Source organism: Motacilla alba, chromosome Z, assembly GCF_015832195.1.
Source record: "Motacilla alba alba isolate MOTALB_02 chromosome Z, Motacilla_alba_V1.0_pri, whole genome shotgun sequence".
Classification (NCBI taxonomy): domain Eukaryota; kingdom Metazoa; phylum Chordata; class Aves; order Passeriformes; family Motacillidae; genus Motacilla; species Motacilla alba.
In genome coordinates this window covers 60,010,634-60,029,471 of record NC_052046.1, presented here as the reverse complement: position 1 = coordinate 60,029,471, position 18,838 = coordinate 60,010,634, and the positions used below count along the sequence as shown (strand labels likewise).

Genomic DNA, 18,838 nt, shown 5'->3' with positions numbered 1-18,838 from the left:
CAGATTATGCTACTTCTGCAGCTTTCAGGTGGTCAGGCTGCAGATTACTTGAACATTTATTACCAGAGAGTTATCCTGGTTGGAGAACTAGTCTGTGATCCATGTGGTGTTGCAATGGCTTCTTCTGTTTTCTTGGGCAGTCTGATAATATTCCTCTCCACTGGTTATATTTACAGTGTGTTACCTTACAAAATGATCTTTACACTGGGATCTTCCTAGGTTAAAAATTGTAAAATGCTACCAAACTGGTAGATCTCCTTCTCCTTTGAATTGTTCTAAATGACTGTGCAAGTGGAGTATAGCAGTGAATACAGTCTTATGTACTGCTTATGGAAAAAATCTTGGAGATTTTCCCCAAAGAAGAAAGAGTCCATTACATCTTCCAGTGTCACCACTGTCCTACATTGCCTGCTGGTTTTCTGGGTGTTCTTACTTTTAGCTTTTCTTCACTGAAGAAACAGTGGAATTCACACCTTTAACAGCAGTTACTGTTAACTGTTTTTAACATTAACTGTTAACACAGTTAATTGCATTAACTGTTGACACAGAAACCTCTGTACAATATTTTAAGCAGAAAATTGATTGTTAAAAGTGGTTGTAGGTGACTGGGTCTTAAACAAAATTTCTATAAACTGGCTTTTTTTCTGTTTCCAGGTGAGTGAAGCAGGCGTTCACAGGCCACATGTTGGTGGAATCCATGGACGCAGTAATGACGGAGCTTATTCACTCGTACTAGCTGGGGGATTTGAAGATGAAGTGGTATGTCATTCATGCAAGCAATGGTCTTGCTGTTATAATGCATCAAATGTCTGTAAATATAGGGTTGTATTTGCTGTTTAATCTAAAACTAATGTTTAGGCAGATATGACTGTGGAAACAAATATCTACTACTGATGAATTAAGTATTTCTTAGTATTCTGGAGAGAAAAATCTTACCAAATCTTAAAGAATGCTTATGCTCAGATCTACATTAAAGCAAAATGTCAGTTACTGTATTTGACATTGTTTAGGGTAGCTACATTTCAGTATACTTTTGGAGTCTGAATTGAGTGTAATATAAAATCTGGTAGTGCAATTGTATGCAAATGATATATGTTCTGCTTTTGTCACAATTTGTTACATTCCAAACAGTATTTCTAATTATGTGAAAAATTTAATTTAATGAAGCAAGAATAAAAGATATGTGTTACTTGATACTATGAAGTTCTGAAGTTTCTTGGCTCATGATAATAAGCACTTTCAGAACTTCTTAGCTTCCCTCAGATTCTTTCTCAGAATCTTATACTATTATCCCTAAAGGTGCTGGGAAAAAATTCTACTTTGGTGTTAACATTTAAGCAGAGAAACAAAAGCAGTTATGTTGCTAAACAGAAGAGTAACTGCTTTCAATTTTCATCTTGTGGTGCTGTCCAACATTTATTTATGAAGAGATTACAGTTTTCTTCAATTAAATAATGTTTACACAAGGTACATCCCTTCCTGCAGTTTCAGTCCATCAGGTGGAACTTTGAATCTTGAATGAGGCAAAGGATAATGCAGTAAGCAACCTGGTTTTTTAAAATGCCCATAGCTGTCAACCACAAGGAAAAGGGCACTGAAGAAAAAAAAAACAAACATATGAATTAAATAGCATCAGAATGTACTATATTCTTTGCCAAAAGCATCTACCAGCTGCTGCTGCTGCTGCAGTGTATTGCCTCTGAAGGAGTGTATTTGTCTGTATTTGAACAAGTGGCATAAGGAGGTACTTAGAGTTTGGATATGGTGTCCTTAGTGTCTATCCCAGCCCAGGCTCTCAGACCCTAAGAACACTGTTTTACAGTAGCTGTATCTGCTATGCCGGGATGCTGCAGATTCCTCTGTTTTTTGATACTGATGTCCCGTTATTTCTGAGGTGGTAATTATTTAATTCAAAATATTTGGTAAACTTAATTGGATCCTTTGCACGCCTTTTCAATTCACGTAAGTGATGTTGTGACTATGTGGTTTTGTAGACATTTAAGCACTGTCATAGCCTGAAACACATGAATACTTTTGAAAAGGCATGGTAGAAGAGAAATGTTGCAGAAAATACCCATAAAACATATATGAATGTCAGGGTTTTTTTTCTGTTTTCTAAACTAATAATACAAGGGTTTTTTTTTTCACAGTTACATTATTAATGTTAGTTTTTCTTCTTTCATGTGCCAGGTTTGTCTTCCAATTACTTCCATTTCCCTGTTCTTTTTGAAAAAGTTTGAGATGAAACTCCTGTAAGAACATACACATAAAAATTGAGTCCTGTACTTATAAGCATTCTAAGTACAGTATCTAAATAATTTGAGATGTGACATTTGAGATTTATTTATTTTAAATAAAATATACACATAAAAACCTCTGCTCACATCTATTGATTTTATTGTATGAGTACCATAAAAAAGAGAGGTGGCTCTTCAATGAATTTCAGTGGTGCAGCAAAAATGCTTGTGTGTAAACTTTTACAAAATTGAGAAATAAATTAATTTTGGAGGAGTATTACACTGTTCATAAACTTTATGTAGTATTTAGGCACACTGATAATCTTAATGCACACTCTATTGCTTTAAATCAACAAAGCCACACTGAGGTGAAGTAATTACACTATACATTGCAGGAAACTGAGTTAATTGTCTAGCTTTCAGATCACGATATTTTTATGCCATGCCTGTAGAAACTTATAATCCTAGAGATGCAGAATTTTCTCCAGTTTTACTGAAGTTCGGATGTTCTGGATGTATTGGAATGCTCATTAATAACAAATTTTATCAGTTCTGTCAGATCTACCCTCAAGATTGAGAACAGGTACAGTCATAGCTTATAAAACCAGCATTGGGTGATATTATTTGGTACATGACGCTTTATCTTCATTTCTAACTACATGCACATAAAATATTTGCACATTAATCTCTCTCCTGAAAATGGGTAACTTTGAATTCTGTGACAAATTACATGGCTTACTTACAGTTAGCTTTTATTTTGAATATGTTAATGTTGCTAATCTCTTTGATAGTATTCCTTTGATAGTAACCATAATAGGAGCATTACCTGAGGAAATTGAGAAGTCTTTCAGTAATTTATACTCTAAGAACAGATTAACATTTACACACTAGATACTGGACATTAGCGCTGATTGTGCAATCACAGTGTTTATGATCAATGTATGCTGATCTGTCTGTTCATCAGATCAAGCAACTGAAGAAGTTTAACTTTTGTGTTGAAAACTTGCCCTCTTATTTTGTGTCATTGCTTTTATATATCAAGTTGAAACTGCTGTTTATTGTCAAAAGTCTCAAGAATCATATTTCTGCTGAGTTGAGGTAGTGTCATAAAGATGGTAAATTTATTGTGTGGTGTGCTCTAGTTTGATCCAAACAAAAATTTTATTCTTCTGCAAATTTTATTCTTCTCCTTTTTCCTTATTGCATAGGATCATATGGGAAATCTCTGAACTGAGATTCAGAATCTCTTGGAGAATAATACCTGGTGTGAGCAGTCACATCTTCTTGTAAAAGATTCTGAGACTACAAAAGATAATGACTATGATGACTTAAAAGGGATCCCAGGCAATATACTCATTGTTTAGGTTTGTTGATATTATACCAAACCCATTCACTTCCTGGAATGTAGCATTCATAAAGCACTTAATGAAATTAATATCTAATATGAAATGCACGTCTTTTAGATTTTAAATGTGTTGCTTTAACTAGAATTATAGTAGGCTAATTAAATTAGTAATACAAATTGCAGGATTTTTTTCCCTCAAAAAACTAATGAATTTTGGATCTCCAGCTGATAGCCAAAGATAACCATAATTTAAAAATGCTGTCTCTAAAAGCTGTTATATCTCCTAAGTAAACTCCCTCTACAGGAAAGTGTCTCTGACCTGAAAAGACTCTCTTTGGTGAACCTGGTTCCAAGTCAGAATCGAGTTTTAGCGGAACAAAAGATAATGAATCCACACTGGGTAGCCTGAATTGTTTACATATTAATGTTCAGTTTAAAAGCCTGGTAATCCACCATTTTTGGACACTGCATGGAAAGGAGTAAGAAAAACCTCAGAAAGGAATTCACATACAGTAGTTAACTAGGACTTTGATCTTTTAAAATGTTGCCCTACTTCCTTCAACACTTAGCTGCTGTTTCCTGCTTTGGAGCTGTCTTTCTGTTCAGACATGTAGATTAATGAACACTAAAATGGTGAAATGTTTTCTTTGTGGTGGATTGTGCTGTGAAACTGCCAGGTTCTTGCTATCAGGGGCAAATGTGGGGAAGACTCAGCAAGAACAATTATGATATATTCACGCTCTGCACTTAATGCAAGGGATTCTTATTGATTTACAAATGAAATTTGTACTTTATCCCTTCCCTTTCAATTGGCACCTTTTACTGCAGTGTTAAACCATGAAATTATCAAAAATAAATCACACAATGGGCAGATAGGCCAATTCTGTCAGCACTCTATGGATATAGAGTTTAATGGAGATGAATGGTGACATGATTCAGTTTCAGATATCCCTACTACTGGGGAAAGAAAATGCTCTCAAATGTAAGTGCTTGATAGTTAATAATTGACTTGGATTTAAATCCTCATTTAAAAAGGCCTAGTGCACTTTCATTTTACTTTATCATATAATCAAACTCACCTTTTATTAATTACCTTTTACTGAGGTCAAACTGATGAGGGATTGATGATTTGATGATGTCTGGGAATTTCTTGTAGCAAGAAAGCCAATAAATATTTTTTGTTGTTCAAACTGAAGGTTGGAACTCATCTAGAAAATCTGATTGTGTTTGTAATAGCCTATTACTGGTAAATAAAATTTTTGCATTCTCTGTTGGAACCAAACTTTGAAATATGAGCATAAAAGCAGAGATGTTAATGGAGAGAGAAAATAACTGAGACCTCTCTTGAGATAGTTGATATTCTAGTAACTTGAAGTAGCTAATGTCCCTGTCAACTGGCGCATAAAAGTAACCCATAGAAATAATGTGGTCAAATGATTCAATGGAATTAAAAATCTTACTTTCTTCATTCTACATTATTTCTCGGTTAGACTTACAACTGATTATATAACAATGTTGAATAGTGTAGTATGATTTAATACAACAGACTGACTGCTTGTACTGGCTGTCCGAGGCTGACTGGCTTGTAGTACTAGAGCTTCAGGCTTTTCTTACACTCACGTGCCTCAGAATGAGATGCTGGGTGAGAGCTACTGTGGCTGAAGTTCATTTGCTCTATAAAGTGATCAAACTTTACAAACAGGATGGTTAAGAAATAACTTTATGGATACAATGTAAGAAAAAGGGACATACGGAAGGTATTAAGAGAAAACAGAGTAACAAAGTACTTACTAGCTGTTGAAAGACAGTTTTGGTGCAAGGAAGTGGAAATAGGCTGTGGAAAATGGAAGAGAAGTGGCAGAATTATGTATTTTAAGGTAAGAAAATGGGAAGAATGTAGGGAGAAGAGAAGGGAAAAGATAAGACTGTTTTGATGGGCTTTTTGACAGCTATTTTGTTTGTTCAAGGAGAACATACAGACATCAATAACTCCTTTTGCTATATGTTTTCTTTAACTGTTGAACCATTGTCTTCAGTTCTGCTTTCTGATCCCCTTCATACAAAAATAGCTTTACCAATCTCTTACTGGCTCTCAGTTAAAAGTTGTTGTAGGTGGTTGGGAGATCCTGTACTATCTATAGATAGAACTCAAAGCTGTTCAGAAATTGTTTTGATGAGTCATTATTCTCTAACAATCCCAAATAATAAGCTGTGAATATTCCCATTACACTTCACTTTAAAAGTAAAACACCATAAGCCAAATGAAAGTAGGTACTGTAGTTGTCCCAGTATGTCTCTGGAGTACCAGTGTCCCTGTTCACTCCTGCTTGTCATAGGAACATTCATATCCACATTTATTCCACGCTTTAGGGTCTGTGCATCACTTACTTTTGCCATTTTTGATTTTCACTCTCTACAAGCACTTATGAGTTCTTCTGAGCTTTCTTCCTCCTCTCTTGAGAGTTGCTGTTATATCGGAGGTTCAAATGTCCTCCAATTTCTCTTCATCCAGCCCAGATCAATGGCAAGATCTCTGACGTTTTCCTTCAATTCTAGAAACTGTCTTTGTTCCCTGTAATCCTTTGAAAAAAGGGGTATAGTTTATCTAGAAAATAAAGCAGCAGTGAGTCTTCCTTACATTGGAGGATGTTGAAAGATCCTTGTAACTTGACCTGTAATATTTATGCTATATAATTGTTCCTTTTATCCTCCATTTTCCTTCATTTGGATTTCCAGTTGTTTGTTTATGCACAGAGCCCTTTAATAATTAAAGAGAAGCAAATGTAACCCATGAAGTATGGGATATGCTCAGGAGGTGAGCATGTATGCATAGACCTTCTACCCATAGTATCTCTTCAAGCACACTGTTTTCAGTTTGCCTGTAGTTAGACTACCAGCAGAGAGCCACTTAGTCTTTCTGTAAAGATGCTGGAAGTTTGTTTGGTTTAGGCCATTCACATTTAACCCATTTTCCATAGAAGTGTGTGCAAATAGGAATACTGTTGCATTTCTGCATTGTCTCTTGAAGATTTTTGGCTTAAGTCTATAGCAGTTTGTCCTTATGTTTTTCTGTTATGCCAAAAAATAAGTCTGTTCCATACTTTCTTCTCATGAAGATTTATCAACAACCTGGTAGTTTATAAACAAAAGTTTGTCAGGAACTTGCCTTGTCTTATAAATAATCTTCCCCATCTTGCTTTCATACGAAGTGTTTCTGTCTTTCATATATTTTTTCACATTCTTATATATATGTTATATCAGTATTTATCTCAAAATTATGTTTTAAGGAGAGGGAAAAGAAATCACCTTCTGGTTGCAGTTTAGTTCTGCTTGTGTATCAAAGACTGCCTTAACAGCCCTCCCCACCCTGCCACATCATGAAGATGTTCAGTTTCTTTCATTGTCACAAAACCCAGGCCATGCTGCATTTGTGACATTCTAAGATATGTTTTCCCATTTTTCTGAACTTGTCACAGGCTTCTTATTCATTCTCAAAATGCAATTTGCTTGAATGATTGTGCTACATGAAGCAAATCCATCCTTACTTATATTATTCTCAGGATCATGCTTGTGTGATCTGTGCATTGTGTTTGCCTTGACAATCACAGAAAAATGAAACATACTCTGTGATTAATTCCAATCCAATGATATCTTATTTTATCCAATTTATTTTACATTCTTTCTTAGTAAATGGTTCTTGTCTGGTTGGTCTTTTAAATTTGTTTCATATACTGTCCTTAACAGAACTACATATTGTTCTGTTGGTTTTTAGAAATTTATTTAGAAGACTAAGTAGCCTGTTTTAAGAAAGCATACACCAGAATTTATACATGTCTTTGCTAGGTTTTGAGTATACTTTTTAACTTAATAGCACTTGTATTTTATTATGTACAGATAACTGCAGCTGAATTTCTGCTAGGCTTTCCCTACACAAAATAAAATTAACCTAATTTCTATAATTTATCTATGGCCTTGTTCAACCAGTGTTTCTCTTTCTAACCTTCTCTTTTTCTGCTGTTGTCAGTCATGAAATATGTGTAACAGTCTTGCACTGGATCCTAAATAATGTCAGACTTTTAATAGTGGTAAGAAATTGACTGAATTTTATTACTGCCTAGATGTTCAGAATTTTGCTATAAAAATTCATTTAAACATTGTTTTTGTATTAAATTGCGATATGCTTTATACCAAATATACATTATAAAGAGATTACATATTAACTATATATGTAGTCTGTATATTTACGTAGTCTGTAGTCTGTATATTATATTTTTGGAAATACATTCATTTCCCAGGAGTAATATGAAATTCTGTTACAAACTTTGTACAGAAAATAGAAAGACAGGGTTTTCTTGAGCGTATTTAGATTTTGACAATTTTCACAGCTCATGGTAAAAGATTTTATCAACTCTCCTTCAATTTCATGAAAATTCTACACCAGAATTATAGTACAGAATTATTTTAGCTTACAAAATATGAATCTAAATTATTTTAAACTCTTACTGAGTCTGAAGAGCTGAGATTACTATTTCATTAAAGCACCTGCTTTGTACATAAGGCAGCACTCTATGTACTTACTAGCACTGAGCTCCTTGCACAAGCTGAAGTTACTGCGATGATCCATCCAAGGTAATTATTCTGTATTTTACAAACATGAGACTCTTGTAAACACAATGAAAGCTCAAGAGCAAGTAGCTACTTCCTAGAATATGTTCCTCAGATTTTTTTTTTCTCAAAATAGCTTTATAAAAAATGCCAAAGTAGCGTTTTTTAATACAGGCATTTTTTTAGTCAGAATTTTTTGGTGAAGAGGTTACATCTAGACCAGTAGTTTTGTGCTGGTGCAGCTGCTGTAGGATGGCGATAATGAAATTGATAACATGTCTTTAATGCCCTGGATTACAGTTTTTCTCTGAGTAAATAGAACAAATGAAGTTGCTTTTTTTTTTTTTTTCTTTTTTTTTCTTTTAATTGAGTTACTTTACTTTAGACTGTTAAACCAAAGGATAATCTTCTTGCACAGGATCGAGGAGATGAGTTCACTTACACTGGGAGTGGAGGTAGAGATCTTTCTGGCAATAAAAGAATTGGAGAACATTCATTTGATCAGACATTAACACACATGAATAGGTAAGTTTTGAAAATAAAATTTAAAGATATTCCAATACAAAGAGTTGGGATGGAGAGCTTTTATTTAAAACTAACATTTTGCTGTATTTCTTCTCTTCTGTACATGCTGTGTTCATAAACAGCAATGCCTGTTGCTTCTAAGAGGTGTTTAATCAAGCATTATGATTCGTTGCTTTAAAGGAACACTCACCTCAGTGAAATACATTGCTGCACTGTTGCTGCACCTTGCAGTCATGCCTCTGGTTGAAATTGTTCTACAGTCACACTGAGAGAACTGTGTTTTAATTAAATGAGAAGTTTGTCAAAACTCTTGAGCAGAAGTTTTCTAATTCTGGGTGTTTCTTTTTTTAAGTTTCTTCTCTCGTGGGTAAATAATTTATAAATTTAAGGAGGAAAAAAGCATGTTCCTTTTCCCATGATAAAAAAAATTTTCTATTTTGCTAGCCCTTTCTTTCATCATATTTTTCTATGAAAAGCAAGGAATTAGGGTGCAGCTTTATCAAAACAGGTACTTGAAAGAGAACATATATCCAGAGGAAGAATTAGACATCTGCCTGAAGTGTTTTTCCATCCTCTAAAAGCTGGCCTGAACAAAGCGTACTCCATCCTTTTCTGTTTCTAAGAGCATAATCTGTTATACAACTGACCTCTGAACACCTGTGAGATGCTGAGAGTCACTGAGAACTTTTGTTTGCCAGGTCTGCATTTAGATATGTTCTGCTGCTCTCAGACAGGCTGGAAAGGAATTTTTTTCAAGCTGTCTAGAGGAGAAAGAGGAAAAACCTGACTTGGCTGCTGAGAAAGGGAGCAGGAGGGGACACATGATGTGAAAATGAACAAGATCAAGGAGGGAAGAAAGATGGAAGTAGGTTTAAGCAATAGGTTTACAAGCATATTTAGTGAATAGAACAAAGTTGTTTTGGGACACAGAATTAAAGCTGGACCCTTTAATGTCAGCATCTCTCTCCTCTTAGCAAATGAGAAATCCACAGGCAAAACTACTTAGCTGTGAAGGCATTAGTGCATATGGAGTAACAATGTGCTGCTCTACTTTACTCAGCTTGATATAAGTTTTCAAGCACTTTGATACAGAAGATTATGACGATTCTATGTAGTTGAATCTGTATTGGTTTTGCTTGTCCAGAGAGTTTTACGAGTTTATTTTTTATATGGAAAAAAGTTTTAATGTTGGCATAGTGTGCCTGTCTCCTACTATTCTCTACTATGTGGGTTCTATACTTGTACCATGTCTGTTTATAACCCATATTATTTCCTCTGTTTTGAGATCCATTATTGGTGTTGTGGCTGATTCTGAAGGGTTTTCAATCCCTTCAAATCAAGTTGTGGCAGTAGAAGTACTGTTGCTTATATAGCAGCTTGGTCATACTCTCTTGCTCCAGGTTTCTAGAATTTACACAGGTCTCTATGGGCAAATTAAAGCTTTTAATTAAAGCTAATTAAAGCTTTAATTAGCTGCTATGATTCTTAGTTCTTCTCTGAGGTATTTTATGTATCACGTGAGAGAGGTATGGTATTTAGAGCTTTTTTGAATGATTATTTTGTACTTTTTTCTCTATAAATTTGTCATCATATTAATTATTTTTGTGTACACAGTTAACAAGCCTTAAAGTCTATTGATGGAGGATAGCAGCACAGAAAGTTTGCCTGTTATTATAGTTTTAATTTCTTCAATTATTTTTAGGAAAGGATTAATTTTAAAAATCAAGAATATTAAGTCTAAAAGGATTGGTTTGTTTTCTAGCAATTTCACATGAGTTTTCATCTGGAACCTAGACAACATATTTAGCTTTCCCATCTTTTTTATTTTCCATGCATTTTAGTGTGGATCACATTTTTTTCCATCAATTCTGCCAAAAAACATACTGAAAGGTCTATGCTGCTTGATAAAGCAAAATTAGACAAAGGAAACACATATGACTTAATTATGTTAACTCTCAAAACTCTACTGGGTGAAGCAATCTAGCTTATGAAGAACTTAAATGTCTTTCTAGGGCATTGGCCCTTAACTGTGATGCCCCACTGGATGATAAAAATGGAGCAGAGTCAAAGAATTGGAGAGCTGGTAAACCAGTTAGGGTAGTGCGCAGTTCAAAAGGACGGCGGATCAGCAAATATGCTCCAGAGGAAGGCAACAGATATGATGGCATTTACAAGGTATTCTGATCTCTACAAAATAAAATTTCTTGTAATCTGTTTTAAAAAGCCTCATACGTGTTTGTCTGCAAATTCTTCATTATTACTTGAAAGAAATAGTTCCTTTTTTCTTTACTGGAGCTTTTTAGCTTTAGTTTGTTCTGCAAAGTGAAACAAAGTGAAATTATTCAGAGCAGTGATAATACAACATAATCTGTAATAGGATACATAAGATTGAATATGTAAGTTGCTTTGTGTGTGCTTATTGAGTTAAATTAATCCTGAAATCTGATTATTTCATTATTTCTTCAGTCCGTCCAGCTGTATCCTAGCCTTTTGTTTGTTTAAAGACTTCTTAGTTTCTGAAACAAAAGAGTGTGCCTTTTAAGACCACTGTATTTATAAGAAATACAAAAATTTCACAGCTGAGGGAAGAACTTCTGTACATAATAATAATAATGTATAAATCAGTCCTGTCATTTCTTCTTGAACAATTAAAGTATGACTATGTGCATGTGTTTGACTTGTGATAAAATAATGACAGTAATTTTGTATTGCTCTTTAGGTGGTGAAATACTGGCCAGAAATTGGAAAATGTGGATTTTTAGTTTGGCGCTATCTTCTGAGGAGAGATGATGTTGAGCCTGCACCTTGGACTTCAGAAGGAATGGAGCGGTCAAAAAAGCTCGGTCTAAGCGTACAGGTTGGCATCAGGACTTGGACAGTTGTTTTTATTCTTAGTTCTAGTAAACAAAATCCTGAGAAAGAAATCAGTTAAATTAAAGATCCCTTTTTTCCTTGTACTTCACTGTGGCAGCTTTTGATACTAAAACCCAGTACAGATTATAAGCAAATTGAAAGAATCCTGTAATAGTGACACAGCAGATGGAACTGCAAATGAAGCTTTCTCCCCTAGCAGTAAATTGAATTATTTATATGGATTGGAAAATCAGAATTTGTGTCCAGTTTTGTGATTCTTAGGCTGGAACAAATTTTTCTACAGGTGACTAGAGTCTGTCTGAGAAACCAAAAAACGGTGCATTTTTAAGTATTTTTCTCATGTGAATGAGTAGTTTGTATAAATAGTGTATTTTAGGCACAGGTATAGGCTGATCCATGAAAATTTTGGCATTGCAGAATCCATGAAAGATGAAAAGAAGGAAAGACTTAATATATATTCGTGGCAATGCAATGGTACATTGCATTTACAGCATACCATTATCTCCCCAATTTATATAGTTTGTAAACACACAGGTACAGATATACTGTTTAATACAGCTGGGTATGGATTAGGTTCTTTGACTTGACTGTGCTTTCTTAATGATGGGTACTAATTTAAATGTTTTCTCTATCATACAGGCTTTTAAAATTATTTTGTAATTATTTTACTATGTAGTCATAGCGATCTAAAGTCTTTTAGAAGTTACTCCTTTTGGTATTTGGTTTTTCCTGTATGTCAGTGATTCTTGTTTTAAATCTGTGCTTTTTAATTTTAGTATCCAGAAGGTTATTTGGAAGCCATGGCTAGCAAGGAGAAGAAAGATAAGGTTAAAAAGCAAACTGTGAAACAGGAGCCAAGCAGCCAAAGTAATGGAAACCAGAAAAGGACAATTGATGATGGTATTTCTTTTTTACTTTTTTAGCATTCGTCAACAAAGTCTAATATGCTACAATTGCCATGAACTAAGCCATGAAATATTTGTGGAAGTGTGAAGCTGTTTGTGGTGGTTTTATATTGGAGGCACTCATGGAAGTGACTTTCTAAGAGAAGCTGCTAGCAGTTTCCTCCGTGTCTGACAAAAAAGACCAGTCAGTAATTAGCTTTGAAAATTAACAATCTGTTGAATCATTAAGAAAACTGTACACGCCTCAGTGAAGACACAATTTATAACAAACCGAAAAAGCCCAGGAAGGTCTCTTTCCCTTCCGGCCGGCGAACAAGTAACACAGCCAGTCCGGCCCCTGTCCCGGCCGGGCCGGGCGGCCCTGCTGCGGGGCCGGGCTCCTGTCCGGGGAGCGCCCGGGCCCCATCAGCCGCCAGGCACGGGGAGGGGAGGCCGCGGGGCCGAGGCCGGGCCGCGGCTGCGACTGCTGGCTTCTTGCCGCTATTAAACCCTTTCCCCGCCGCCAGCCCGGGCCGAGCCGGGCCCCGAGAGCTGCTCCGGCCGGGCCGGCTCGGCCCAGATTCTACCGCCATTAAAGTTCGTCCATAACTACCGGGCAGGGGGAGAGGAAGCCATCGGCCCCCTGGCGTGCTGTTGCCCAGTTCCAGCCGGGCTGCTGAAATCCGAGCCGCTGCCCCCCACAGTACGGCCGCCGAAGAAAACCTCTACCACGAACAAGTCTAGTACCGCCCAGCAGAAATCACGTACAACTATTTGCAAGCCTTGGGCAAGATATTAACCGGTTTTAGTACACTAATAAAACCTACAAACGTCAATTCTCTCTCTTGAGTGAAAGAAAAGGAAATATTGAAGAGAGAACAACATGAAAGGCAGTAAAAAGAAGTCAAGTCCCAGATGGGAGGGATTTAAAGACATGCCTTAATTCTATGCTAAAATCCTCTTGTAAGGATATGAAGAAGATATAATTGATCATCAGACTCTTTTTTCCCTACAATCCATTAAAAATATGAGGAGATTAATTGTTTAAATTGTAGATATCTAACAAAAGCCTCCATGCTAAAGTAAGCAGATGTTTAAATAGCTGTAGTCCCATGAGAAGTTTGAACAAAGAGTAATAATGACCCTATGCTCCCAAGGAGAGAAGAAGACCTCTGTTCCCAGAAATTAACATAATTTCAAAGATAGATAAAGAAAAACTTTGCTCTTAAACAGCTCATCTTTAAAATAATACCTCATAAATTAACATGGCCTATAAACACAGTTTTGGGAAAACCTGTAAAAATAGGAGGGACTTCATGATTACAGATTTTCCAGGCAACTGCTATTTGTAAAAATTAAAAGCCACAAGAGGACAGTGTTCTTATAAAGAAGTCTCCATAAATTAACAAGAAGAGCTCCTCTCCCTAAGTAGACTAAAAAAGACTATTCTAGAAGTAGTAAACTGACTGAATTATTTCTGTACGTTGTGAGTAAGAAAAAAGAAGTTGTAAGGAAGTGTTCTAAAGGTTTTATTCTTATTATTCTTTCTTTTTGTTACTGTTAATAAACTTTTCTTCAACCCTTTTCAAGTTTAGAGCCTAATTTGCCTTCCTCCTAATGCTGTCTCACAGCAAGAAATAAATAAGTATAATGTAGTGGGTGCACTGGCGTTTGGCCTACACTAAACCCACCACACTGTTTGGAATACTAATGTAAATTCATAAGCACATGCTCCATATTTAAGTGATAATGTGGGGGTCTTAATCCTTTTTACTGCTCCTACTGTGTTTTTTGCTCTCAAGCTCTGCAAAAAAAAAAAAAAAAAAAAAAAAAAAAAAAAAAAAAAAAAAAAAAAAGAAAGAAAGAAAATTCTTCTGTGCAACTGTGTGCTGCAATCCAAAACAATGATGTATAATATGAGTTGGAGTAAGGATTTGCTTGCTGCATTTCATGCATGTAATTCATATTAATACCTTCTAGAAATAGTTTTGTCTTTCCCTTTTATTAGTTCAGACTAACACTGCTGGTCTGATGGTCACCATCTTAAGCAGGTACAGAGGAGCCTACAAATACACCCAAAGCCATGAGGATGGGAGATGGAGGGAAAGGAGAAGCTTTCCAGCTGACCCAAGAGCAGCAATGGCTGATCAGAGAAGACTGCATGAACCAGAAGCTGTGGGATGAAGTACTTGCTTCTCTTAAGGAAGGACCAGTATGTTTGTTGCATGCACATTTTTTATTCTTTACATTTTATTAATAATACTAGAAAAAAATTTTGAGTCCCTCTTAAAACCTCCTTTGGTTGTTGAACTTTTGCTAAATATAGACTGTCTAGCATTAGTTTTATTTGTAAGATTTCTATTTCAAGAAAATGTCTAGCTTGTGCAATTTGCTCTTGAGAGATGGGTTAATGTCTCCACAACAGAGACCTTTTCTTGCTCAAAAACCATCCTGAAGTTAAAAGTGCATTTTTATTTATTTTCATTTTTGAAGAGAGCATGTTTTCTCTGATATAATAAATGTATTTTTATGCTGTGCTCATGTCAGAAATCAGACATGAAGAAAGATGGTTTCAGTCACTAGGTTTTGTTTAGACAAATAATTTTTGTTTAGAAAATAATTTTATGACAGATTCCCCAGAAACATATGCCCTATCCCTCAAAGTGTTCTAGGCCAGGCTGGATGGGGCCATGAGCAACCTGTTCTAGTGGAATATTCCCTGCCCATGGCGTGGGGGTTGAAATAGGTGTTGTTTAAAGTCCCTTCCAACCCAAACCATTCTCTGATTATATGGTTCTGCAATTTGTAGAAGAGCAGGGAAATAAAGCCATTAAAGACCTGCTTCCTGATTACTTCTAGAAAGCTGTGCTCAGAGATATGACGGACTTAAAAACTTCTGGAAGTACGTTGTCTTTATGTAGTAAGTGGCATTTGTGAGAACTGTAATAGAGTTTGTCTCTTTTATTCGTGTGCCCTACATTAGAATTTTCTGAAGAAACTGGAACAATCCTTTATGTGTGTCTGCTGCCAGGAGTTGGTTTACCAGCCAGTGACAACAGAGTGCCTCCACAACGTCTGTAAAGTAAGAATAAACTGCCTTGCTCTGGGCTGTTTTCTTGGCTCTGCGACACTAGTCATCAAAGCCATATGCATTTTAGAAAGACAATAATAATTGCATAACATTCTGAGCAAAAACAGGCAACAAGTTTCCATTCAGTGTTGGCTGTGTAAACACCTTAATTTTGTGTAATAAGGAGTGGAAGTATGTTCCATATAGTTTCTGATAGACATAATTAGTGAGGTTTACCATTGCGGTCATGCCTTTCTGGTCAGTGGAGATGCGCTAAGAATTGGTTAGGTCCACAGGTTAGATTTTGGCACAATATCAGTGATTTAATTTTACATAATTTTACAAGAAATAAGACCAGATTTTGTAATTTTATAACTCTTTATTAAAAGTTGTGAAAGAGTGGAGGATAAATACCCTAGAAACTTGCTTGGGCTCATTCAGAGAAAGTTATGTTATCCTGTTAATCTTTGCATTGCTCATGTTTGGTAGGAGACATTACTTATGTGTCTCAAAATCTTGATCAGTTGAAGATAATCTAAGAAGTGTGGAATCAAATCTGGACTAGAGTTAATTTTGTCACACCGGTATATACAGAATCATGCAGTGGATTGTGCATATTTGAATGGTGCCTGCCATACCTAGTATTACTGCCTCAGGCCCTAAAAGGACTCAAACTATTATCATCCTAGTACAGTATTTGGTAATCCAAGTTTGCTGTTTAAGAAGATACCACTCCGGTAAAAAATCAGGGTGTTGTTATGTGTGGCCTGCACACATGGAACAATTATGTCTCTTTGAAAAACATAAGAAATGCTGTGCAGTTAAAATTTAGAATTGTAGAAATTGAAAAACCATGAAAAAAAGAAGAGAAAAACTGAATAGCAACAAACCCAGAAAGCACAGTATTTGAAGATATCAGTACGTATGTGAGAATACAATATAACATCCAATTAAAGTTGTAATGGAGTTTGATAGTAAGCTCCTTGTTGCTGTTTAGACAGAGATCTGCCCTGCCCTAAAAAATTTTAAATGCTCATCAGTCTGCAGTAATGTAGTAAGGATGGCAGCACAGATGCTAATGGATTGTATTATCCTACATATATCTGTAAGGCTAAACTGGGTCTACTCTGATGAGTTAGATGGAGATTGCTACATAAACAGTATACGTGGTACGTATATTCATCTTCCTCTGGATATGAAGGTCTGGAAAAGTATAGCAATCTGTGAAGCTATAAGGAAGCTAAGGATTGGCTGTGACTTACAGGCATTAGTGGAACTGAAGGGGAAACCTCACTTGTGATTTAATTCCTCCCAAGCATGGGGAAGAGTTCCTTGGCTAGTACATTTTAGTCATGGGCAGAGTCAGGCACCAGAGGACTTGGCAAAGACCTCTTTTTTTCTGGCAGTACAGCAGATTGTGCCTTTGGTTTATAGTGATTCCTTACTTTTCACTGGCTAAGCTGTCAGTCTACAAGAAAGTTGTCGCAATTTACTTCTCTGTCTTTGTATGTCCTAGAGTTGTTTACAGCGCTCCTTCAGGGCTGAAGTGTTCACCTGCCCTGCTTGCCGCTATGACTTGGGGAAGGGCTACACCATGGCTCCCAACAAGATCCTGCAGACACTACTGGACCAGTTCTTTCCGGGTTACAGTAAAGGACGATGATGTGCTCGGTCCCTTCTGTACTTTTCCCAGTGACTTTATAGACAGTAAAGGGGAATAAATATGGGAAATTCAGCAGTGGACCAGACAGCTTGATGGGACTCAATATATTGTCACTTTTTGAAGCACCTAACCCTCTTCCCCTCATAGCCATTTCTTGGTGTTGTGAGAACTCTAATTCTCAGCTGTCTTTTAACATCAAGGGTAGTTTTGGCCAGTTAACTAACAGTTTTTAAAGAAGGAAGAAAAAAAAAAAAAAAAAAAAAAAAAAAGCCTCAGCTCTTACTGGCCTAGCTGATGCTTAATTTATGATTTGTTTTTTGTGACTACCTCAGGACAGAGGAAAGTAAATTGTGTCAAACAATGAAACAATGTTGGGGATAAAAAATAGTTAGTGATGTTTTAGCTACACACTGCCTCCTGAATATTAGTTGTGCCTGGTCCATGTGGTTTGATTTACAAAAAAAAAGAACCCAATAATGAAACCCAAACCAAAAGAAAAAACCCACAAAAAAACAGGAAAAATAAATAGATTCAGCACTTAAGCCATTTGGATTAAACAGCAAATTCTGTGATGTGCATAATCCCTTTTTTGTCTTTTTCTTCTATCATGCTGTATTTTTTGCAAGAACGGGCTGATTTTTAGTCTATTTTTGTGAGCTTCATTGTGCTTTTCTTGTATCTTATGCAAGTTGACTACTAATGACTAATGAGAACAATATGAATGCATTGTTGCTGCATTAGTGTAAAGTGATCTGTGGTTTTTGCACTTAAAGAGGGTATTCAAGACACTCTAATTGTGTAAAAAATAGTTCATATAAAAAAAGCCACTTCTGTATTAGTTAAACTGTATGCTTTGAGTAGGTCTTGTATCAGTGGCAATACATCTTCACAGCATTAAAGGCAGTGCTAGCTTGGAGAAGGTTCAAATCGCTTCATATTGTGATCTGAAATTTTATATACAATATCTTCCCCCCCCCCCCAAAATATACCTTATTAAATATTTTATGATTCAGAAAATTTGCTAGTTTTGTTTTTACTATTATCCACTTAAGTCATGAGATTTTAACAGAACTTATTTTTCAGATTACTAAACGCTTTCCTTAGGTGGCCTTATTTTTCAGGTGAGAGGCTTTATATTCCTTAACTAACTTCTCAATGAAAAGAACATTTAATTTTAAAAAAGGTCGAACTCCAAACCAAGATCCAGTGATGACATTGATACCCATGGACTCGCTCACAGCCTGTAGCGGTGCCCTGTCCATGTCCCAGAGTGGGAGGGAGCCCTGCCTGTCACGGCACAGCTGGGAGCTGTGGGATTCCTGCACAGTGATTAATCAGATTCCCTCTATAGGCACTGAGGTTGCAGTGACAGCCTGTGGCCCACAGTGCTACGGGTAGCTCAGAATTCCTGGAGAGAGTGATGTGATTTCACCTTCATTGCATCTCATGAGCAGCAGCTCGTAAGACTTGTGGCCTCCAACCTTTTAGCTGAGTACTGTAAAATATTTTAATGCTTTGTTTTCCATTGGATAGATTTTACCAGTTAATTCACAAGCTAAATTTTGTCAGTTTGAGATTAACAGTGGGAAGTTATCTGCTTTATACAAAAATATGTAAACCAATTTTTAATATATT

The 18,838-nt window shown here is 36.1% G+C and overlaps 1 protein-coding gene across 3 annotated transcripts in view; it reads left to right on the top strand.

Moving 5' to 3' along the window:
* Nucleotides 1-17,767, top strand: part of UHRF2 (ubiquitin like with PHD and ring finger domains 2) — an 84,035-nt gene extending 66,268 nt beyond the window's left edge. For 2 of the 3 annotated variants that reach the window (XM_038125543.1, XM_038125545.1), the window contains exons 9-16: nt 655-759; nt 8,606-8,712; nt 10,725-10,887; nt 11,432-11,569; nt 12,363-12,486; nt 14,519-14,682; nt 15,454-15,552; nt 17,057-17,767. In XM_038125543.1, coding sequence (XP_037981471.1) covers nt 655-759; nt 8,606-8,712; nt 10,725-10,887; nt 11,432-11,569; nt 12,363-12,486; nt 14,519-14,682; nt 15,454-15,552; nt 17,057-17,203 — 1,047 coding nt within the window. In that variant the 3' untranslated portion in view covers nt 17,204-17,767. The remainder of the gene's footprint in view (nt 1-654; nt 760-8,605; nt 8,713-10,724; nt 10,888-11,431; nt 11,570-12,362; nt 12,487-14,518; nt 14,683-15,453; nt 15,553-17,056) is intronic. The other variant, XM_038125544.1, reaches the window with a different exon arrangement.
* The last annotated feature ends 1,071 nt before the right edge of the window (nt 17,768-18,838 follow it).